This window comes from Lutra lutra, chromosome 8 (genome assembly GCF_902655055.1).
Source record: "Lutra lutra chromosome 8, mLutLut1.2, whole genome shotgun sequence".
Taxonomy (NCBI): domain Eukaryota; kingdom Metazoa; phylum Chordata; class Mammalia; order Carnivora; family Mustelidae; genus Lutra; species Lutra lutra.
In genome coordinates this window covers 135,110,424-135,133,959 of record NC_062285.1, presented here as the reverse complement: position 1 = coordinate 135,133,959, position 23,536 = coordinate 135,110,424, and the positions used below count along the sequence as shown (strand labels likewise).

Below are 23,536 nucleotides of genomic sequence, written 5' to 3'. Positions count from 1 at the left end.
TTTCCCAAGTGCCTGGTTCTAAGCACCTTGTATGTCTCACTTGCTCATGGAATCATCGTATCAGTCCTCAAGGTGGGGACTATCGTTGTCACCTTCATTCTCCATGATGTCAGCAGGCTGTGCCCCAGGATCCAGAGAGGGGTCCCCAGGGCCAGCCAAGAGGGGCCCTGGCTGCTCACAGGCTAGAAATCAAACCCAAGCCAGCAGGGTGTGAAAGCAGGATTTATTGAAGGAATTAAGAGAGGGCAAGTGGAGACAGAACATCTGGGAGACTCAGAAAGGAAAAGGGTATGAGTCTTGTCTATGTTCCGGGTCCGGGGTTTTTGTTGAAGGCGGTGGTCTGGTGTATATGTCTTCTCAGGCAGCCAGGAACTGGTTTGAGCAATGACAGAGGCCCAGACGTTACTCCTTGAAGCTAGGGTGTCCTGGTGTCAGTGTCTAGCACCAGTGATCTAGACTACGCACATGACCACATGTCCGGTCATTCTCACCTGGTCCTTCCTTAGATGTTGTCTATTCTAGAGAAATTGTTAACTCCTTGTCGTTTACAAGGAGGACATACACTATTTGCTTTATGAGGCTTATGTAAAGTGGGCGGTGCAGGTCCTAGCAAGACTAGGAACAGGAAAAAGAGCAAAAAGCAGATTTCTTATGGAGATTCCCTGTTTCATCTGGTTAGGGAAAATGCGCACATACAGGTTCAAGAACATTGTTCAAGATCACCCAGTTTTAAAGTGTAAGAGCTGGATTTGAATCCGGGCAGTCTGGTGCTGATGTCAGTGCTCTTAACTGCTCTGACTCTATTTTTCCTCCAGGGAAGTGGGAGGAATGGTGATATAGACAAAGCAGATACCAGGGCTCAGAGAGCTCCCTGCTAATGAGGGAGGCTTGCTTATCAACTCACCATGCCCTCCACTTCCCTGGGCCTGAAGGGAGGCCGGGGGGGGGGGGGGGTCTCTCCCTTTGCATCCAGGAGGGGGACAAGAGTGGGATCTCTTTACTCTTCGTAATGCTAAGGGGTTAGGTAACCCTACTTTAGAGCCTCCCGGCCCGTGTGACCTTGGGCCAGAATCCTAAACTTTCCATCCGTACTTTCCTCTTCTATAAACTGGGGATGCCTGTGGTATCTACCAGACAGATTGTGAAAAATGAAGTGGGATAGGAAGGGAATGTGCATAGCCCAGTGCCTGACGCATGGGCTATGTATATTAGCCCATATATCAATAATATGTATATTATCAAAAAATAGCAGATATATATCTCATATTTTTATGAATATACATAATATGTAAATATACACATACATGTAAAATATACATATGTATATGTGTATATTTTAAAGATCTTACTTATTTGAGAGAGAGATAGCACAAGTGTCTGCCCTGAACTGAAGGCAGACACTTACCCAAATGAGCCACCCAGGCGCCCCGACATATTATTATATTATTATATATATTATTATATTATTAAGGTAGTAGCTTTGGAATCAGAGTAAGGTTCAAGACCCTGTTGCATCACAATGAAGTCTGAAATCTAATTTTAGAATTCCATAGGCTTACTAGAAGCCCAGCAAAATCCCCTGGTCCAGTGATTTGCATTTATATAATATCTGTGTTTGTTGATGACATCTGATCCAAGTAGGTGAGAGCTTGGGGCAGGGGCCTGGAGTGACAGGTCTCAGTCCTGGCTGTATTACTTTGGGCAAGTAATTTTAGCTCTGGGTCCTCGGTGTCCTCATCTGTAAAATGGAGATTATCATAGTGGTTAAATGAGAGCATGTAAAAACACCTGGAAAGGCTAATAGTCGGCACTCACTGGAAAGGATAAGTGTTGTTTTTAAGTTGACGCCAACACAGGTTCATTCCAAAGATGACTGGAGGGAAGACGGAGTGATTAGTAATAGTAACAAGCTGTGGAAAGTAGGAGGAAAGGTGGGTCTTGGAAGGAGAAGATTATCAATCAGCCTTTGACTCCAAGTGAAAAATGTTTTTTTTTCAAAAACAACAACAATAGGGGCGCCTGGGTGGCTCAGCGGGCTAAGGCCTCCACCTTCAGCTCAGGTCATGATCTCAGGGTCCTGGAATCGAGCCCTGCATTGGGCTCTCTGCTCGGCAGGGAGCCTGCTTCCCATCCTCTCTCTCTCTGCCTGCCTCTCTGCCTACTTGTGATCTCTGTCAAATGAATAAATAAAAAAGATCTTAAAAAAAAACAACAGCAATAATAATGTGATTTTCTTTTTCTTTTCTTTTTCTTCAAGTCTTTCTGTTCAGATAAAGAATTAGAGAAGTTTCTCTCTTCTCCTTTTCTAAGAGCCATATGGCTGGATAGCTTCTGGTGGATCTTTCATGAGAGGTACCAGGTAAATGCAAATATGATCGCTTCTCTCCCTTAAGTTATTTTTCTGCAGAACAAACTCTAGCCTCTTTAATGTGGGCTGAGCCCCCCTGATTCTGGTGAGCACCCCTGCAGCCCTATCTGCTACGCCCCTTCCCCCTGGGCCTCACCCATACATCCTGTGCTTCAGCCACTGTACACGTAGCCCCCTGAGCACCAGGAACCGGTCCCTGTCACTTGCCTGGTCAAGCACGGGCCTGGAGCAGAGTCAGGACCTGCCAGCTCAGAGTCTGGGCACTTACTTCAACAATCGGCCTCTACGCATAAATCCTCTAAAAATTGGTGTACTGTTCCAGAAATCACATGAGGTTAAACATCTCAAGAATAATATTCCTAAACACAAGAGAAATACGTATTTCAGCATCTCAGCCATTGGCCATTTCAACCAGGGGCTCTAGTAATTTCTTCTCCACTTTTTTCCTGGTAGCCCAACAAGGAGTTCCAGAATAAAATGTTTGATCGGATAGCCCAAAACTACGCCTTTCTCTTATTGTGTGAATCCAAGTCCCACTACGAAGAGGCGCTCTTAAAAGTAAGCATCAACCACCGTTTGGAGGGGGAAAAAAAATCACACTAGATATCTCTGCACTTCTAATGCTAATAGAATGCCCTGAGCGTTCTTCCCATGAGGCAGTAAGTAGTAAGTTGTGCGACATCCATACACCTACTTATAATGCAGCAGTGACAGTAAATAAAGTAGATCTATATACCATTTATTTTAAGTGAAAAGCAGAGCAATTTATAGAACTCTGTGTTTAAAAATGTGTGTGTGTATGTATATATGTATGTGTGCCTATGAATAGAAAAAAAAAATCTGGAAAAATTTGTACCAAACTCTTAGCAATGGTTATCTCTGGGGAATGAGGTTGTAAGAGACTTCCTTTTCTATTTTAAATATTTCTGTAGTATTTAAATAAGTATGTAATTTTAAAATTATGAATATATATATATATATTCACAACGACTGATTTAACTACATAAATTATTTAAATTACCACAGTCAGACTTAAAAGGCAAAGGAAAAACTGCAGAAATCACGTGGCATATACATCACACAGTATAAAAGAACTCTTACAAATTGGTGCGCTGGGCTGGCTCCGTCAGAGGCGCATTCGACTCTTGATCTCGGGGTTGTGAGTTTGAGCCCCACATTGGGTGCAGAGATTACTTAAATAAATAAACACTTAAAAAAAAAAGAATTTCTACAAATCAGTGAGAAAAAAATGCAACACTGCACAGACCAATTGACCAAGTGCTTAAACCAGAAATTCCTCAGGGAAGGAATACAGATTGGTCGGGGGGAGTTCACCCTTAACAACAGTCAAACATACAAATTAAAACAATAATCATTTGATACCGCTCTTTACCTGCTAGAGTGCATGGATTAAAGAGTGGTTCCCAGGGTTGTGAAGGATCTAGGGAAATGGCATTCCGACAGTCCGGGAAGTGAGTTGATACATTTTTGCCACAAGGCGCTTATACTAATTAAGTGTGTGCCTACCAAGTCACTTAGATTTTCCGTGCCTCAGTTTCATCATCCATAAAATGGGCATAATGATGGCTCAGTCCCAGCGTTGTACTAAGGATTAAATGAGATGATGTTTGTAAGGCACCTGACATAGTACCCAGCACCTGATAAGCCCCCAGCGCATGATAGCTGCTGTAATTACTATCATGATTGCGTCTTCTGGAGATCATAATCGAATACTCAGGAAAAGCTGCTTTCACATATGCTTTCCACAGATTTTTAACTGCCTGCTATGTGCCAGACACAGAGATAGCTTAACAAATAAAAACAATTAGTCCACGTAATTTGTAAAGTCTTAGAAACAAGACAATAGCCATTGATGGGGGATGTCGAAGTAAATTTTGATATGCCAATCAGCCCAATATTATGAAGGTCATTCTTAAGGGAAAAAATTCCAAAGAGTTGATAACAACCCGAAGCAGTGCTTACACTATATTATTAAATGAATAAGGCCAGATATAAATGTATAATTTGAGATCAAATATATAATTTGATATCATAGTTAAGAAGGCCAGATATAAATGTATAATTTGAGACCAACCATAGCTAAGAAGGAACAACAGTACCAATTATGCATAGGAAAAAAACAAAACAGTAGTAGTACAGTTAGGTATGCGGGAGGTAGCAAGATGGGCAGGTCAAAGGTATCTTGTTGTCTGGGCTACACTTTGGCCGAGTGGCAGAACGGGGTGAGACACAGATGGCGAGCAGAGGAGCTGGGGAAGGGGGAGGTTCCTGGCCAAGCCTCTCATGAGGTTGAGGTGTGGTCCCCAGGTAGGGTGAAGAGTCCACCACAATGTGGGCCAGCAGCGATGGAAATTGCTCCCCCTCCATGGGTGGAAAGCAGCGTGGTATCAGGTAGAGAGTTTTATCACAGATCCTTTCTGCAGTTAGGAGCTCTTTTCTGGGTCTAGAAATGTCCAGGATGTTGCCTGAGCTCTGTTTGCCCTCTCCCCCGACCCACAGAAGCTACCATCGCTGCTGAGTAAAGCTGTGTATACCAGCTTCTGTTGCTGCTTCCCTCAGTCCTGGTTCAACACGCACGAATTCAAATCGAGCATCTGTAACACGGTGAGCCTGTGGATTTCAGGTAAGAGGGGGCTGCTTTGGGGTCGGAGGGGCTTGCGATTCTGGAAACACACTTCTGCCTGAGCCTAGGGGTGTGGTTTGTCATCACACCCTTCACTGAGGCCCTTGTCCCTTTCTCTTGCTGACATCAAAGAAGGGAAGATGTGCAGTTAGAGCCCCCAGGAGTACCAATTTCCTTGCTTCCCCAAAAAGACAGTTCTGAGACACTCCTAGTCCCCTCTTTGTGCCCGGTAATCTGCAGAAAAGAGGTTTCAGCAGAACCTAGTTAGCCATGTGCTGTGGACTAATGGACCCAGAGCTCAGGAACCCAAGAAAGGATGCTGGTTGGAAGATCCCACCCTTCCACTCCCAGGTGACCCCATGTGACCCAACTGTAGTCCCCTAGTCCCTGCCATACACAATGCCAAGCTGATGTTCGCTTTTAACTACTTGTCGCTCCCGTTCCCGATTCCCCTCTTCTTGACTGAGCTATTTTCTAAGGTCATTAACACCTACTACCTATTCAGAAGTTCCCGTGTACTAAGTACTGTCCCAAGTCAGCACTTGTTTCCTGCTGTCTTGGGGGTCTCCAAGTTCATTGCCACATTAGGATATTTGCTGGGAGAACTCACAGCCTCAGCGTGTAGTTACATTCATGGCTAAGGTCATAGCAACTTCTAGGGGAAAAGACAGAGTCTGGAGGAATTCATGGGCAGGCTTCCTTCTGCTCCCTCCCTTCCCTGAAAAATTAGGAAGCGCGCGCTCATCCCTCTGCAACAAAATGTAGCAGCGCGTGTGATGTTTCTGCCCGGGGAAGCCTACTAGAGACACATGACCCAAGGTCTATACTGGGGGCCGGTCACGTAGACACCTCTGTCTATCCTATACCAAAATGCCAGAAAACCAGGTGTTCCGCAGAAACCTCATTGTTCTGCAGATAGCCTAGGCCCAGTGAGCCATTCTGATCAGTTAGGGAAAAAATTGCACCCCAGCTATAGTGTTATAATTGACATATAAATTGTGTAAGTCTAAGATGCCCAAAGTGATGACTCGATGCAGGTACATGTTGGGGATGTTAACCATAATAAGGTTAGTGAACACATCCTTCATACACAATTACCGTTTTGTTGTTATGGCAAGAAAACTTAAGGTCTACTCTCGTAGTAGCACTCAAATATACAACACGGTATTTTTTTTTATTATTTTATTTAAGTTTTATTATTTGAGAGAGAGAGAGCAAGAGAGAACTAGTGTGAGCATGAGCAAGGGGAGTGACAGAGGGACAAGCAGACTCTCTGCAGAGCTGGGAGTCTGATGCGGGGCTCAATCTCAGGACCCCAGGAACATGACCTGAGCCCAAGGCAGATGCCTAACCGGCTGAGCCACCCAGGCATCCCTACAACATGGTATTAGTAACTATAGTCATCATGCTTGTACATTAGATCCTGGAACTGGTTCCTCCCATAATGGGAAGTTTATGCCCTTTGACCAACATCCCTTCCTTTTCTCTGGCCCCAGCCCCTGGCAACCACCATTCATCTCTCTGCTTCTATGAGTTTGGTTTTTCAGGTTCCACCTGTAAGTGAGATCCTACAGTGTCTGTCCCTCTCTGTCTGCCTTATTTCACTTTAGCATAACGCCCTCAAGGGTCATCCATGTGGTCGCAGTGTCTGATTTTCCTTCTTTTGTTACGGCTGAATAATATTCCATCATGTAGCTCTACCCCTGTCTTTCTCCATTCATCCATCGATGGACACCCAGGTGGTTTCTCTGTCTTGGCTGTTGTGACTAATGCTGCAGTGAACGTGGCCCTACAGAGATCTCATGGAGACAGGGATTTCATTTCCTTTGGACAGCTGTACTCAGGAGTGGGATTCCTGAATTGTATGGTAGTTCAATTTTTAATTTTTTGAGGAGCTTCCCTACTATTTACCACAGTGACGGTACCAGTTTACATTCCTACGCAGGGTTCCTTGTCTCTACATCCTTCCCCACTCTTGTTATCTCTTGTCTTTTTGATAATAGCCATTGTAGCAAATGTGAGAACGACATCTCCTTGCGGTTTGGGTTTGCATTTCCCTGTTGATAAGTGATGCCGACTTCTTTTTCACGTACCTGGTGGCCATGTCTTCTTTGGAAAAATACCTGTTTAGGTATTTTTTAATTTGCCCATTTTTTAATCAGATGATGTGTTTGTTTGTTTGTTTGTTTTTTGCTATGGAGTCTATGAGTTCCTTATACACTTTGGATATTTAACTCCTTACCAGATTTATGGTTTGCAAAGGTTTCTTCCATTCCAAATGTCGCTTTTTCACTTTGTTGTTTCCTTTGCTGTGCAGAAGCTTGTTAGCTGGATGGAGTCCCACTTGGTGATTTTTTGCTTTTGTTGCTTGTGCTTTTGGTGTCGTAACCAAAAAGTCATTGCCAGGATCAATGTCAGATTTCCCCCTCTATTTTCTCCCAGGAGTTTCGTGGTTTCAGATCTCACATTTAAGTCCTTCATCCATTTCAAGTCAATTTTTGTAAGTGGTGTAAAAAAAGGGGGTTCAGTTTCATTCGTTGGCGTGTGGCTGTCCTCTTCTCCCAGCACCATTTATTGAAGAGACTGTCCTTTCCGCATTGTATAGTCTTGGCCGCCTTATCAAATTTTAGTTGACCACATTTTATCTCTGGGCGCTCAGTTCTGTTTCATTGATCCATGTGTCTGTTTTTATGCCAGGACTGGACTATTTTGATTTCTTAGCTTTGTAATATAGTCTAAAGTCAGAGAGCGTGATGTCTGCGGCTTTGCTTACTTTCAAGATTGCTTTGGCTGTTCAGGGTCTTTTGTGGATCCGCACAAATTCTAGGATAGTTTTCTCTACTTCTGTGAAAAATACCATTGGAATTTTTTTTTTTGAATTTTGATAGAGATTGCATTGAATCTATAGTGGCTTTGGGTAGTTTGGATATTTTCATAATTTTAATTCTTTTGATCCATGACATAGCATATCTGTCCATTGATTTGTATCTTCTTCAGTTACTTTCATCGGTGTCCTACAGTTTTCAACGTATAGATTTTTCACATCCTTAGTTAAATTTACTCCTAAGTAGTTTGCTGTTTTTGATGTTATTGTGAGTGGATTGTTTTCTTTCTTTTTTTTCACATAACTCATTATCAGTGTATAGAATATAGAAACCCAACTGGCTTTTATATGTTGATTTTGTATCATGACTATGTACTGAATTTGTTGATTAATTCTAACTTTTTTTGGTGGACTCTAGGTTTTTCTATACGCAACATCATGTCATCAGCAAATGGAGACAAATTTACTTCTTCCATTCTGAGTTGGATAGCATTTTTTTTTTCTTTCTTTCTTTTCATCCTTGTTGTTGTTGTTATTGTTTGGGTTTTGTGGGTTTTTTTTTGTTTTTTGTTTTTGTTTTTGTTTTTTGTCTAATTATTCTGGGTGGTGAGAGTGGATATCCTTGTCTCATTCCTGGTCTTAGAAGAAACACTTTTTTCTTTCTTTCTTTTTTTTTTTTTTTTTAATTTTTTTTGTTTATTTGACAGAGAGCTAGAGAGAGAGTACAAGTAAGCAGAGCGTCAGGGAGAGGGGGAGAGAGAGAAGCAGGCTCTCCGCTGAGCAGGGAGCCTGATGTGGGGCTCGATCCTAGGACCCTGGAATCATGACCGGAGCTGAAGGCAGACGCCCAACCAACTGAGCCACCCGGGCGCCCCAGAAGAAACACTTTTTTCATCATTGAGTATGATATTAGCTGTGGGCTTATTCTATGTGGCCTTTATTACATTAAGTTATGTTCCCTTTGTATCCAAATGTGGAGAGTTTTTTCATGAAAGGATGTTGAATTGTGTCAAATGCTTTTCCTGCATCTACGGAGATGGTCGGGTGATTTTTATCTTTCCTTTTATTAATATGGTGTATCACAGTGATGGATTTGTGGATGTTGAACCATCTTTGCATCTCAGGGCCCAGTCCTACTTAATCATGGTGTACAGTCTTCCTAAAGTGATCTTGAATTCTGTTCACTAATATTGTCTTGAGAATTTTTATGTCTATATTCACCGGGAATATTGGCCTATAGTTCTCTTTTCTTGTATTGTCCTTATCTAGCTTTGGTATCAGGGTAAAGCTGGCCTTGTAAGATGAGTTGGAAGTGTTCCCTCCTCTTCAATGTTTTGAAAGAGTTTGAGAAAGATTGGAGTTCATTCCTTAAATATTTGGTAGAATTTGCCTGTGAAGCCATCTGGTCCTGAGCTGTTCTTTGTTTGGGAAGTTTTTTGATCACTGACTCCACCTCCTAACTCATCATTGGTCTGTTCAGATTTTATATTTCTTCATGATTCGGTCTTGGTAGTTTATACACTTCTAGAAATGTATCACTTCTTCTAGCTAGTTAGGGAAAATGGTATCACGTAAAGAAATGTTTACCAGCCAACTTGCACATGCTGGCCAAAGGCCAACCTCGCAAGCAAGATTTTTCAAGGATAGCAGCCCAGGGCCTGCTAAGTCTCCCCCCAACACACACCCATTTGATCCTCTTAATAGATGCAAAATCAATGAGGTCCCGCAGCAAAAAATGGGGGCATAAGCATTCAGATCCAAGCTGTCCCAGTGCACAGCTAGGTCTTTGACCACTACGCCATCTTTTTTTTTTTTTTTTTTGAAGATTTTATTTACTCATTTGACAGAGAGAGATCACAAGTAGACACAGAGGCAGGCGGCGGGGTGCGGGGGGAGCAGGTCCCCCACTGAGCAGAGAGCCCAGTGCCAGCCCAATCCCAGAACCTGGAGATCATGACCTGAGCCAAAGGCAGAGGCCTAACCCACTGAGCTACCCAGGCACCCCAACCACTATGCCATCTTGCCTCGCATTCTCTGACTCTTTTCTTTCTGTTCCTCCTTTTTTATTCTCCTTTTTTGTCCAAGATTGTACCTCTTTCCCCTAATCCATCCTCAATAATAAACTTCCTGTCCACTTACTTGGTCCAATGGAGACAGCATCTTTGTATAAGAGTTCAAGATTTCTCAAGCAATCCTTGGTCTTTTCCTTTCTAAACCAAAGAACGGAGGGAGACAGTGGAGTCCTTCTAATGTCTGAGGGTTCAGGTTCCAAGAAGTGAAGACTCTGAAACACATGATTTGCTTACAAGAAAAGCATTAGGCCCATTAACATCACCATCAAATGTTTAGGGAGAGCCATTTCCGGTTAGCTAAGTGTGATAATACGTTGAGCAAATACTAAGCTCCTCTCTGTCATGTGCTAGGTCCAGTGCTAAGCCCTCGAGGGGCAAAAGTGAGTAAGATCCAGGTCCTGCACTCAGGAGGCTCATAGTTCAGCGAGAGCAGAGAAGATAAGCAGGAAAAGGAATGATGACAGTGCCTTCTTTCACATCTGTGCCGCACAGGGTCACATGTCCTGGTGTGATCCAGTCATCAGACCCATGCTCTTGAGGGGTCAGAGGGGTAGGATAGGGCAAACCTAACCATTTCTTTTCCAGAAGAAGGCACCAAAGCCTCCCACAGAGGAAGTGACTCCCCCAAGACCACAGGGCCAGTGTAGGGCCAGACTAATGCTAGAAGCTTCCCCTGCCCCAGGACCAGCAGGGGGGCAGTGGGTGGGGCTCTGGCTTCAGCTTTCTGCCTCCTTTCTCCTTTATGGAGGTTTTCCTGCTCATTCTTTGCTCCTTTAGGCATCTACCCTTGCCTACAGAGCTACAACAGCTGGAACTATTCAGAACTGGATCCAGAGAGATTCCGGAGAGAAAAATTAATTTTGCAGAGAAGACTGTTAAAGAGTAAGCTACCCTTCGTGCACCTAGGGCCCCTCACCTCCCGGCGCCCCTGCGGTGCCAGCCGCCATCCAGCTGGGGCAAGATAGGGCCTTGGTATTTAAGTACTCAGGCCAGGTTCCCTCTCACACTCCCCCACACTAGCCACCAAAATGACTGAAATGCTTGTGCTTAAAAATTATAGTTAGACTCAGCGTAGCATCACGGCTGGGATGCAGGGGTGGGACTTGGTACTTGGTACAGACACCAGGGACTGGGTGTCTGCTCTGGGCCAGGCTCCTTGCTGGCCTCCTTATCCTTTTACTTAATCCTCACAACAACCAACTCAAGGACACACTAAATCCATCTCACAGATAAGGACAGTTAGAGTTCAGAGAAGTCAGGGGTGGAAGGCTTTTTTTCTTACTGATGCGACAGATGAGGAAAGGGCTCTGTGCGCCAGGCATGCACAGCCCTGTGGCGCAGTCTAGTGGGAAATTTAGGCCACACAGCCACGTCCCTAGTAGCCCCTTGGTCTACCTCCCTTAGGGAACATGAGGCCGCTCAGCAGGACAGAGGGGCCTCCCGAGAGGCGGTACTGTCCACACCAGTACTGTCCACACCAGTACTGACCACCACCGTGGTCATCTTCCTGACCCTGGAGGGGCGCGGGCAGAGCCTAGAAGGATGAGCCATGTCAGCATCTCTGGATGGGCGCCCCTCCCCGCCCCCCACCATGATCTTTGAGTGCTGTCCAGTTTGCGAAGCACTGGCCCAGGGCACAGGGAAGCCAGGCTTCAGAGAAAAGCATGACTGTACTTACTGGATGGAAATGCTCCTACAACTACTTCCTCAGAGCCCGGCAGTTTCACTGCTGCTTTTCCAAGGATTCGCCTTTACTGACCCTCTCAATACATCTGCTTTCCCAGGAACCACCAGGAAACACACAGAAGTTTCAAAGTGAAAAAAAAAAAAAAAAGGAAACTGTAAACTATCTCCAACTTTAATGACCCTCCCTCAGGTTGATAGACTGTTACTTTTTTAAGTGTTTAATTCAACATTTACTCATTTTGATATTTCAGGATTTTGAGTTTTTTGTTTTTCTCTTGAAGCCAGTACTTTTTTTTTCATACGAGTTGAGTGCTTGCCCTGGGTACTGGCCTCTGCTTACATTGTTTACTTTAATTGGTTCACCAGCCCTGCAAAGTAGTTGGTACTCAAACCTTTAACAGGATCAGAGGGGTTAGGTAACTTGCCCAAGGTCACATAGCAGAGGGAATGACTGAGAGGCTCTGGTTTGCCTGAGGTTCATTGTCCTGCTGTTGCTGTGGCCTCCAGGGAGGGGGCTGTGTCAGAACTTGTGGTCTGCAGTGTCCTGTCTGGGACAAGAATGAAGCACATTTTTCTTTCTCTTCCCTAGAAAGAGAGTTCTCTTTGTTCACTTCTAAGAGATATGTTGCCCAGACATCTATCCAGTACAAGAAAGTTCCCTACCCTAAGGTGAGTAGAGGAGCACAAACCCAGACCCCTTGCATTCCCCAAAACTTCAGTGACTTCTAGTTGGTGCCACATCTCTGCACTCCCTGTCCATCATCTTGGGGAGGGGTCCTGGTGGTCCTCTAGATCTGCGCACGTGAGTAGAACACCAGGGGGTCACCACAGAAATGCAGTGATTGGGGGGTGAAGGGGATGGAAGTAGTTTCTAAGCGTAGGCTCAGCTCAAAGTGTTTTCATAGCTTTTCCTATTGCTCCTCACCATAAACCCGCACCTGGCTGTCCTATCTGATGTAGGAAAGATGTTAGGATTCAAAGCTGCCTGCTTCCTTCTGAAACAATTCTTGAGACGTCTTTGGTGCAAAAAGGTGGTTTTATTAAAGTACAGGGACAGGACCTGTGGGCAGATAGAGGGGTCATGAGGAGTGGCCCCTGATATATTTTCAAATTGGGAGGGGGTTAGGGAGAGCGTAAATCTCCAAGGAATTTTGGAAGCAAGGTGTCCAGGACCTTGAGGGGGCTAGCTACTGTTGAAAAAATGTCATTTTAGTGTCTAGTAAAACTTTAGTCATGAGACCCTTTAGATGTAGATTAGTGGGTGTTAGGCTTGGGGGATGATTGCCAACATGTATCTTGGGGAGCAGAGACAAAAGAAGTTTCCAAAGGATTTTTACATGTTAAAGTAGACCCACAAGATCCTGGGGGTTGGGTTAAGATTGCCTTTTGTTGAGGCAGCTGAGTTCCTAGAGGAAGGTCACTGCCTGTTTCCCGGACTCATCAGTGGGTTGTTCTCAGGGAATTTAAATTTTCTTCTGCCATTGTTTCCCGCATCACTCTCACACCGGCTTGCCCCTCTCTGCCCTGCCCTGTGGTGTTCCCTCCTAAGTAGCTCCAGAACCATCGCACCCCTTCCCCTCCCCTCCCTTTCTCACAGTCCAGTTGGAGCCCCTTCACCATTGCAGTAAGCTCCTGGCTCCCTCAGGCTCCCCAGTACCCCTGCCATCTTTTCAAAATGCAGATCTAATTATGTCATACTGTCACCCCCTGGCCCCAGCCTACTCCTCCTCCCCTAAACACCCTCCCCCAGCCCAAATGAAAAATACCTCCCAAGCTTCACCTGGCCTCTGATCCCTCTTGTCCCCAAGTAAGCCCCCTCCCCTCACTGCCACCCACTCCTCTGGTAACAGGAAACCTGCCAAACACTCCCTAGCAAGACCTCCTTTTTCCAGAGAGCTGGAAAAAAAGTAAATGCCTGGGAAGGCCACAAATGAGGCCTGCTGCTGCCCGTTTTTGTAACCCCTCAGGCGAGGTCACTGGTTGTCTATTGCCTTTGACCATCTTTGTAGCATTGAGTAGTTGTGATACAGACTTTACAGCCTACAAAGCGGAAAATATTTATGTTCCGGCTGTTTGCAGAAGGAACCCACTCATCCTTCTACCTCAGCCAAATCCCTCAGGGTCTGTAGTCTCCACTCTGGTCCACATTCTTGTTCTACCGCTCAGAGCCCCCTCCTCCCGAGCGAGGGAATTATTGGGTCATCCACTGATCGTGGTTGTCCTCCCCCACTAATCTTTAAGCTGTAGACTGATGTCCTCATTTCTAATATCCTGTAAGTAGCCTGTGAGGCTTAATTCACTGTCAGACCAGCTTTGCCCTTAGTCTGGTACCAAGTTGGGGCTGTTTCCACCCTGCAAAGGTCACCAACCCGGTGTTTGGAATGGGTGAAAGGTGTGCCTTTTCTTTTGTAAAGTGGGATAGAGGCTATCGCTGACACCTGCACATGGTCAGGATGTCCGCTTTCAGAAAATGGGAGGTGAGGGCACTTGGGGATCTGGAAATGGATGTTCTTCCAACTGGCCATCCCAGTATTCCTTGGAAAGTCTCTGTGTCCCCACAGGGGCTGAAGGTGTCGGGTTAAAACCCTGCTCTCTGTTCTGAAGAGAAGATTCATGGCAGCCACCGTACTCTTCAGTTTTGACTGGGGGAGACACTTTATTGATTATATAAAAATCTAATAGAAAAGGGAAATCCGTGCATAGGTGAGGGCAGTAAAGGAAAAGACAAAGGTCCATCAAATCGGACACTTCAAACATCCAGCCTCTCACTGGCTAGGGCAGCCCTGTGGCGACAGCCAGGCTGGAGTCCCCAGGTAAGGCCTGGGCGGAGCGTCCTCCCCTCGGCGAGAACTCCAACTGACCGTGCCCATAAGGGCCGTATTTATAGGGCACATGGGGGTCTGAAGTTAAACATTGTTTGCCTACAGGCAGTTTGGAAAGCTGCATTTCTATGTTACGTCTTTACGTCTCCTGGGAGCCTGGGTTAGAGGTGCTGGCCTCCCCTCCCGGATTCCGATCCAGGGGCCCAGCTCTGCCTGGAGCTGGAGGGTCTTGGTGTCCAGACCAGAAGGGCCAGTTGTGACCTGGAGGTCAGCTAATGTCAACGAATCGGGCTCCCAAGGTCACTCATGCAGCACGAGTCTCACAGACAACATGCAGGACACATCACAGAAACCTCCACACAATACACTCTCCCGGCCCTCACCTTCCTACCCGGATCTTACCCTCACCATCCGCCAGCCCCTGATGCCTGTGGAGGAAGGGCCCGGCTGCACTTGGGTCTGGACCTCGTCCCCTGTGGGCACAACCCCGTCTTTCATCATCTTTTCCCACTGTTGACTGGCTCCCATCACCCAACACTCCTGCTCTGGCACCTCTTGCCTTTGCCTCTGCACCCCCATTTCCTGCCACCCTTCCCACCAGGCTTTCTCAAAAGCCTCATCTGTACCCACAGATCCCGCTTTCAGCGCGTCCTATTAGCTGCTCCTGCCTCTGTGGTTCCAGCCCTGATCTGCTCACCGCTCTAGTCCCCGTCTCGTGGTCTCATGGTTTCCCCGTCCCGTGGTCTCATGGTTGGCTGCTCCCACCTTCACGAGACTTTTTTTCTCTTGGCTTCTATGTTGCCAGTTTTGCGAGTGCCTGCCTTCCTGTCCACCAGTCTGTCCTCCCCTTCCCCTCTACCTATTCTTCCCAGGTGGTCTCATCTAGTCCTCTTTTTTTAAATTTTATTTTATTTTACTTTTCCATCTAGTCCTCTTGATGTGGTTTTGGACTACAGGTGAGGTTCAGTGGGGTGAGGTCTGGAGCCCATGACCAAGGAAAAATTCTTAATACTTCTTTGGTGCAAAATGGTGGTTTTATTAAAGCACAGATACAGGACCCAAGGGCAGAAAGCGGCTGGGGGCAGGGGGAGGCGCCCTTTTGAGGAAGGGCCCATTATATGCTTGGGACTTTGCAAGTTGGAGGAACTAAGGAAAAGGGAGGTTTCAGAAGAATTTTCATACGCTGAAGAGGACCTACCATATAATAGAGGCTTTGCCATTGTCAAGTTAAGGTTCTTTACCCCTCTAGCAAGGCATTAACAAGATACTTGGGGGATTCCTGGAAGAATGTCCTACAAAAGCCACCCAAGAGTGGGGGTGGGGGTTCCTGTAGGGTGTCAGCTCATGCTTTGTCTTCAGCTAGCCTTCTGCTGGCTCCTTATCTGGCTTTCAGTGCCCGTGACACTCAGATCTCCCTCCCTGCCCTGGTATATCCATCTGCCCCCTGGGCCTCAAGGAGGTGTGGGGAGCTCAATGATGCAGGTTTGGGAATATAGGTAAGGCTCATTGGGGTGGGGTTTGGAGCCTCCAGCCAAGAAAGAATTCTCAAGAGGACTTTGAAACAAGGGGACAGGACCCCAGGCAGAAAGAGTTGCCCCAGAGTTGTGAGGAGCAATTGTTTTTCTACTGTGGGGTTGGGGGATGTAAGGCTAAGGGAGGTTTTCCAAAGAACTTTCGTGTGCTGAAATGGACCTACCAGATACTGGAGGCTTTGACATAGTCAAGTTAAAGTTGTTTTCCCCTCTGGCAAGGCATTAACAATAAGATAGTTGAAAGTTTCCTGGAAGAATGTCACACGTGTCCCACCCAGGCGTGTGGGGGAGGGGTGGTTTGCAGGGTGTCAACCTCATGCTTCACCTTCAGCCAGCAGCCATCTGCTCCCTCATCATTAACAAGGCAGCGGGGAGGAGATCACGGATTCCCAGCACCCAGCGTCTGGCTGAGGGCAGCAGCCTCTTCCTGGGCTCCTCCCTTTTACGCTTGACCCCAGACCCGTCTGTACACAGGGATAAGAACAACCTTTTCACAGACACACACCGGATCAGACTATTCTCCGCTTAAAAGCTCCAGCGCCTTCTCCAGTGCACTTGGAATCAATCCAGATGCCTTAGCCTGACATGGACCGCCCTGCAGAATCTGGCCACCACCTCTCTCCCCAGACTCCTCGCATCCTTTCACTCCCTCGGCGCCAGACATCAGCACGCCAGACTTCCTTCTGCCTCTTGGACACTCCAGGCCTATGTCCGGTTGGGCCTGTGCACTGTGACCTTGGCCTGGAATGTGCTTGCTTCTCAGAGTTCCTAGGGAATGGCTGGCTCCTTCTTGTCCTTCAGATCCCAAGTTCACTGACATCACACCAGCCAGCTAGGGGGGTCCTGACCGCCCAGCTACTCTTATCATCATGCAGCCATTGACTGCCCTGTAGGGTGCTTCTCACAGGCAACTCTTCCCCTGGGGGACTTACGGGTTGTTTAGTGTCTGGCTCTATCAGGATGTCAACTCCAGGGGGACAGGGCCCTTTTTCTCGCTGTTCTATCTCCAGCTCCTAGGACAGACCTAGCAAAGACACTCAACACATACCTCTTGACCTCATGCATGGGGCCATCTGTGTGAAGTCTTGGTCCTGCACTCAGCATATGAGGGTGGTCTCCTTACAAGTGTCCGTCCCCAAGAAGTGGAGACAAAGGGCACTGCAGAGGACTAGCTGTTGCTCAGAGACCAAGATCACAATATCATTTAACGTTTCTGCACTGCCTGTCACCGCCGTGCAAAACAAAATGTAGTTTCTTTGTACTGAAATAACATAAAATCCCCCTGAGAGTTATTTCAGAAACCCAGCTAAAGATTCAGTTTTCTGCCCCAGAAATAGAAATAATCAAAAGCTTTCCAACTGTGAAATCCGCTGAAGTCTTACTGGGTGAACCAGGATGGACTGGTGGAATTCCATGGTGAGGACAGAGCCTCGCTCTTATTTTTAGCCGACTCACTTTCTCATCTGCTCGCAGAAATAGCTGTCTGTGTTCAAAATATGTTTTTCAATAGCAACAATCTGTCTAAGAGTCCGCGGTTCTAAGCTGCTTTAAGTCTGACCTGTGGACTGTCCCTTTCTTATCTAGTGTTGGGGGGTTCTGCCGAGTGGGAATGACAAAGCTTCTAATGGTATATCGGGCTTCTGCTACGAGGCTTGGCTATAAATACGGGATTCTGCCTTTTAGAGGCGGGGTCATTCATTCATTTAACAAATATTAGAGAAGATCGGCAAAGACAGTCTTTAGAAGGAACAGTCATTGTCAGATTTCTTACCTGCAATCAATGGGATCTCCTCCAGGAAGAAACGTATTCAAGGAAAATGGTGGCGCACTGCTCCCCAGGGAGGGCCAGCTCATTAGTTTCAGAGGCCATGCCATGGAGAACGATGCCCAAGCCATCCCATCTCTGCCAAGGGACGCTGCTGGGCCCCGACCAGTGTTCCTGGGGAGTGGGAGCTCCACACTCCACTCTGCTTTCCTGTCAGCAGTCATCCCGGAACTGGAGTCTGCATGGCGCTGTCTCATCCCTTTGCTCATTTATACCTCAAAGGGTCAGGCAGGTGCGGTGCATCTGAAGGGTAGACTGTAGGTGAAATGTCTGCATCCCAGCCACAGAAGCAGCTAGGGGAGCAGAGTAAGTCTTTCACCTCGGGGCGTGGATCTTGTTTATATGGAGAAGGGAGGGCACACATGTGACAGGTAACATCACCAGAAAGAGCACTTTGAGCTAAGAACCAAAGATGAGGAGTCAGCCATTAAAAGAATGAATGGAAGAACCTTCCAGAAAAAAGGGAACAGTATGTGCAAAGGCCCTGAGGTGAGAAATTTAAAAAAACAACCTTGAGATATTCAAGGAACAGAGAGAAGGCCAACAATACTGTCACTAGCCCTTGTAGGAAAGGGGCAGGAGTTGAGGCTGGGGAAGTAGCAGGGACCAGGTCCTGTACAGCTGGGAGGGTCATAGTAAGGAATACGGATATAATTTTAGTGCTGCAGGAATCCATTAAAACAGGGAGATGACACCCTCCGATTTATATTTTTACAAGATCACACTTGTCTTGACTATGGAGAATGTAACAGAAGGGGACAGACGACCAGTTAGGCTTTTGTGGTTGTCTCAGGAAGAGAAAGTGACAGCAGGTGGTAAGAGTGAAGACTTGAAGTGTGTTTTGGAGCCAGATCTTTCAACAGGTGCAAACCCATTGGCTTTGTGAATGGGGAGGAGGGGAAGGGAAGGAAAGGAGGGAGCCAAGGAGGATTCCCTGGGGTGTTGCTTAGGCATCTGAATGGTGCCCTTTTACTCAGAGAAGAGGGGAGATTAGGGAAGGTTACCAAGAGTTCAGCTTTGAACTTACCTTTAACATACATGTGAGAAGTATGGACGCAGATATCACCTAGGTAGTTAAGTCTATAAGACTAGGCTTTGGAGGGGAGGTCTGGATTAAAGAACGAACAAGTCCTACTGAAGTCGTCTATATCAGTGACAAAATATGGGAGCTAGGAGTGAAAGACCCCCATGGAGCCGTAGGTGAAGACAGGAAAACAGACCACTTGGTTCTGGAAGATCTAAATTTCCCTCCAGGTGATACTACCTCTCAGTTGTACAGCTTTCAGCAAAACCGAGCCTCTGTGTTCTTAAAAAATGAACATCACGACTGATACTCATTCTTGCAGATTGAGTCCAATGACAGGAAATGCCCAGGATTTTTCAGTCGGGTCCTATCGGAATGTCTGCTCACTGTAACCGCTTTTCCCGAGTTACAGGGCATGGGTACAGTAATGGTCATTAATTGGAATGACCCCAATTTCTCCAGCTCATGCCCATACCTGCTAATACCAGATCTGCAAAGCCTACTGCCCTCCCAGATACTTCTGGGCAGCCCCAGATTGAATCCCACATTGGCTCAAAACCCGGCTCCCTGGCCGCCCTGTTCCATCACAGCTGAGCCCTCGGCACAGAGGATCTGAGCAGCAGGGTGAGCACGTGGGGCAGAAGGGTTCCCTCTCCTCTGGGCCGTGGTGGGGAGGGGATCCCAGAGTGGTCTCAGCTTACCCACCACCCACACAATAGTCGCCTTGCCTCACAGCTCGGACCTGGTCATTGGTCACAACCCAAGAGACTAAATGGGGAAGTGTCCGCTTTAGGCCTTCCAACACCCTTGCAGGCAGGTAATTATTATCTTTATTTGAAAAAGGAAGCTGTAGACTCAAGAGGTGAACGACTTAGCCCAGACCATGCACCTGACCTCTACCAACATGGGGACCGCCCCACTGCCTCTCCAACAGACTTACACCCAGGATTAGAGTCTGTTGAAGTGCATTTATTCTCTGCTGGACTACAGATCTCAAGCCTGTTAGCAAGGAGCTGCGATGCTTCCTCGAGCTGGGAGCATTTTCTCTCTCGCACATCTCAGGACCCATTTCTACGCTCTAAAAAATCAGTAGCCATTGGAGAGCTGGCTGCATGGACACGGGAAGTCCTTGCAGCGTGCCTCCCATTCAAATACCGTGTTTCTATAAAAGCGAAGTGGCTGTTGCGGCTGGTGGACTGCTTGTCTGCCACGTGGTGGGCCATCTGTTCAACATCGCCCAATGCTTCCTCCTCCTCAAAGACAGAACAGAAGTGTCTTCTCTCCTTGGAAGCCCTCCAGCTCCCCTCAAGACAGAATCCTGAGCGTTCCCCACCCTGGCTTCCGATGATACTCTGCTCGTATGGCTGTGGCAGACTGTTTGTTGTCCCCCAATATTGGAGAGCGCTGGCTGCCATCTTGGACCCTAAGAACAAGGCTCCTGTCTTAGGAATGTGGTAACCACGAGCTGGGAGAAGTCAGAGTCCCTAAGGATTTGTCACCGCTGAAATACCGTATTAGCCCCGCAGTGCCTACCTTCAGAATATTCTGTGGGAGGGAAATTTCTACCTAGTTTGAACCAGTGACATTTTGAGTCTGTCACTCACCCAACCCCAACTTACATCACCTCTCTAAGAAATAGGTGAGACTTCCCACCCATCAGCGTAACTGTCTTATTTCCTGCTCTCTCCCGTGGCTCAACGGGGAGCTCCTCTGGGCAGGGCCCAGGTTCCAGGGTGCTCACAGTGGCAGACCCAGCAGTAGCCACTCAGTGAAATGTCTCCTAAGGGAGGTAGGGTGTGGGAGTGTGTAAGCAATGGCAGCAGTGCTCACACAATACTTCCCATGAGCTTTGCACGCACGTGCTGACTTCATCCTCCTAGGGACCCAGGGGGAAACCAAGACCACCAAGAGGTTCAGGGACTTGTCCAAGATTAGCAGCTACTTTGAGGGACGGGGCTGGAACGGGCGCCCCAGCCTGCTCCATCCCCAGAACGAGCCTTTTCCACATCAGCCACCTCTTGGCCATGCTCCCGGGTTGGAGGGCTGAGTACTGGTCTCCCTCCATGTGTTCTGTCTCTAACAACAATGAGATGTGACTAGGAAATTTCATATGCTCTGTATTCCTCTCAGAACCGGTTTTATGAAATTTTTTCTCCTCCCCCTCCCCCGGAGTCTCCTGGTCTAAGTTCAACCACTGAGAAAGACTCTTCGGCCAAGAAGAATTCAGCAGATACACCCCAAAACCAGAATGCCACAAAAGGTACATTCACTACCTAAAAAGGAAATGTAGGTGTTTGACATAGTTATGATCTCCCAAGACCTAGGTGCTTGGGTTTGTTCAAACATAGTTTGCCACCGTAGTTTACACCTGTAGTTCTAGCCTGGGGTCTCGGCACCAAGTAGTATCTGAGGAGAGGACAATTATTTTTCAGGGGGGCGCCTGGGTGGCTCAGTCGGTTGAGCATCTGCCTTCAGCTCAGGTCATGATCCAAGAGCCCTGGGATCGAGTCCCCCATCGGGATCCCTGCTCTGCGGGGAGCCTACCTCTCCCTCTGCCTCTGCCTCCCTCTCTGTCTCTCATGAATAGGTAAATTAATAAGCTCTTAAAAAAAAAGAATTATTTTTCAGTTCAACAAGCACAGATTAAGTTCCACTTCGATGAGTTTAGCACAGTGCTAATATCTGTGGGAAGAGAGGTTGTTAGCAATGGAAGAAGAAAACCTAAGACATGATTACTGCCCCCTCCACCCCCCACCCCCTCTGCCCTCCACGGTGCCTTCAGAAACCAGCATTTATTGAGGTAGGAACTGATTTGTGTCCAGGTGTTAATTTATGAAGGAGACTGAGTGACTACACAGAGGCCGATGCCTTTGAAATAAAAGTTCGCAACTCACGGTTCTGCTAGAAACAGAGGCCGGGTGCACCACGCAGGGCCATGGGGGAAGCACCTGGGTCCATCAGGAGGCAGAACGGAGCAAGGGGAAGGCATAGGCCATGGCCTTTGCCAGAATTTCTTTACAAAAAATAAGGCATGTATGGGCAACAGGTTAGGGTTAGCTAGTTGCAGTGTTCCTGCAGGGCTTTGGAGCATAGGGGCCGTCCCTAGTTATCTGGCACCTGGTGTCTGGGTGAATTAGGGCATGGGAGAAAAAACCTGCCGTTGTTGAGACTTAGAGAAGTAGGTGGCCCAGAGCATGGGTTCTGGGTGACAGGGGAGATATGAACAACTTTGGCCATGAGTTTTGCCCTGTAACTACAGGATGCCAAGTAGACTAATACAGAACCTGAGGGAACAAAGAACAGGAACTCCTAAATATCATTCTAGACAATTACGTACATGTCATCATTATTCCAAAAAAATTAAACAATTCTTTTTCTTGATGGAGAAATGAAGGCGCAGAGTATGTGAATTATATTTCAATCAAGCTGTTATTAAAACAACAACAACAGGGGCGCCTGGGTGGCTCAGTGGGTTGAGCCTCTGCCTTCAGCTCAGGTCATAATCCCAGGATCTTGGGATCCAGCCCCACATGGGGCTCTCTGCTCAGCAGGGAGCCTGCTTCCCCTCTCTCTCTCTCTCTCTCTGCCTGCCTTTCTGCCTACTTGTGATCTGTGTCTGTCAAATAAATAAATAAAACATTTAAAAACAAACAAACAAAAACCAAAAAAAAAAAAAACCAACAACAGCAACAACTGGGGAACTACCCTTGAGAGATATAGCCAGATTTCAAACAGAGCTAAATATTTGTAGGAGACTTTCCAAAACATAAACATGCATTGACTCTTGAACAACACAGGGGTTAGGGATTCTGATCCCACCACTCAGCCAAAAATTCATGTATAACTTCTGACTCCCCCCGGCAAAACCTTAACTGCTAATAGCTTAGTGTTAACTAGAAGCCTCACCAACCCCATAAACAGTTGATAAACACATATTTTGCATGTTATATGTAGGATAGGCTGTGTTCTTACAATAATGTAAGCTAGCATAAAGAAAATGCTATTAAGGAAATCATAAGGATGGCGCCTGGGTGGCTCAGTCAGTTAAGCATTCGACTCTCAATCTCAGCTCAGGTCTTAATCTCAGAGTCGTGAGTTCAAGCCCCAAGTCTGGCTCCATGCTAAATGTGGCATCTACTTAAAAACAAAAACAAAAAGGCCAATTATATATTCAGTTCATGAAGACCTATGAGTCAAAGAGGAAGATGTAAGGGCCTATTTAGCCAGAGTAATTCCATCCGGTTAAACAGTGATTTTGTTGTTTATGCAGTAAAACTTAAACTGACCCTGCCCCCTCCTCAGGGAACTTACTTAAAAAGCAAGTCCAGGAAACCAGTCCCAGGTAACAAAGCCCAAATACAAGGGTGGGTCAGGTCAGGTGGAGACATCCAATCAATAGAGCATGCATACTGTCTCCCTAGCTACCAAAGAGTGTGGGCCCCACCTTTTGGGTGCCAATTCTGACCAAGGTGATAGGCTAGTTCAAATAGCTACTATGGGGTGAGTTGTAGTTCAATTGGCCACCCATGTGTGACCTAGCATGACTGTGCAGCTTTCTCTGTGTGTTACAATCTCATTGGCCACCTGTGTGTGGCCAGGCCCAACCACATGGCCTTTGCTCTATAAAAATTAGTCTGTGAGGCAGGGAGGGGTCGCCCTTTCTGTAAGAGGCGTCCCTGAAAGGTCTGTTTGATTCTCGATGCTTGGCGTGAAGTAAAGCTTTGCTTGACCTTCACTTT

At 46.8% G+C, this 23,536-nt stretch overlaps 1 protein-coding gene across 13 annotated transcripts in view; it reads left to right on the top strand.

The window, feature by feature from the left end:
• The window catches only part of FAM227A (family with sequence similarity 227 member A), a 78,103-nt gene that overhangs the window by 20,183 nt on the left and 34,384 nt on the right, over positions 1–23,536 (top strand). For 9 of the 13 annotated variants that reach the window (XR_007129519.1, XR_007129515.1, XR_007129522.1 and 6 more), the window contains 6 exons: positions 2,258–2,359; positions 2,822–2,926; positions 4,889–5,012; positions 10,686–10,790; positions 12,184–12,262; positions 20,966–21,057. Coding sequence is in view for 2 of the 13 variants with exons in the window: in XM_047742346.1 (XP_047598302.1) it covers positions 2,258–2,359; positions 2,822–2,926; positions 4,889–5,012; positions 10,686–10,790; positions 12,184–12,263; positions 20,970–21,057 (604 nt within the window). In the remaining 11 variants the exon portion in view is untranslated. Of the gene's footprint in view, positions 1–2,257; positions 2,360–2,821; positions 2,927–4,888; positions 5,013–10,685; positions 10,791–12,183; positions 12,264–20,965; positions 21,058–23,536 lie in introns of all 13 variants that reach the window. The other 4 variants (XR_007129521.1, XR_007129513.1, XM_047742346.1 and 1 more) reach the window with 1 other exon arrangement.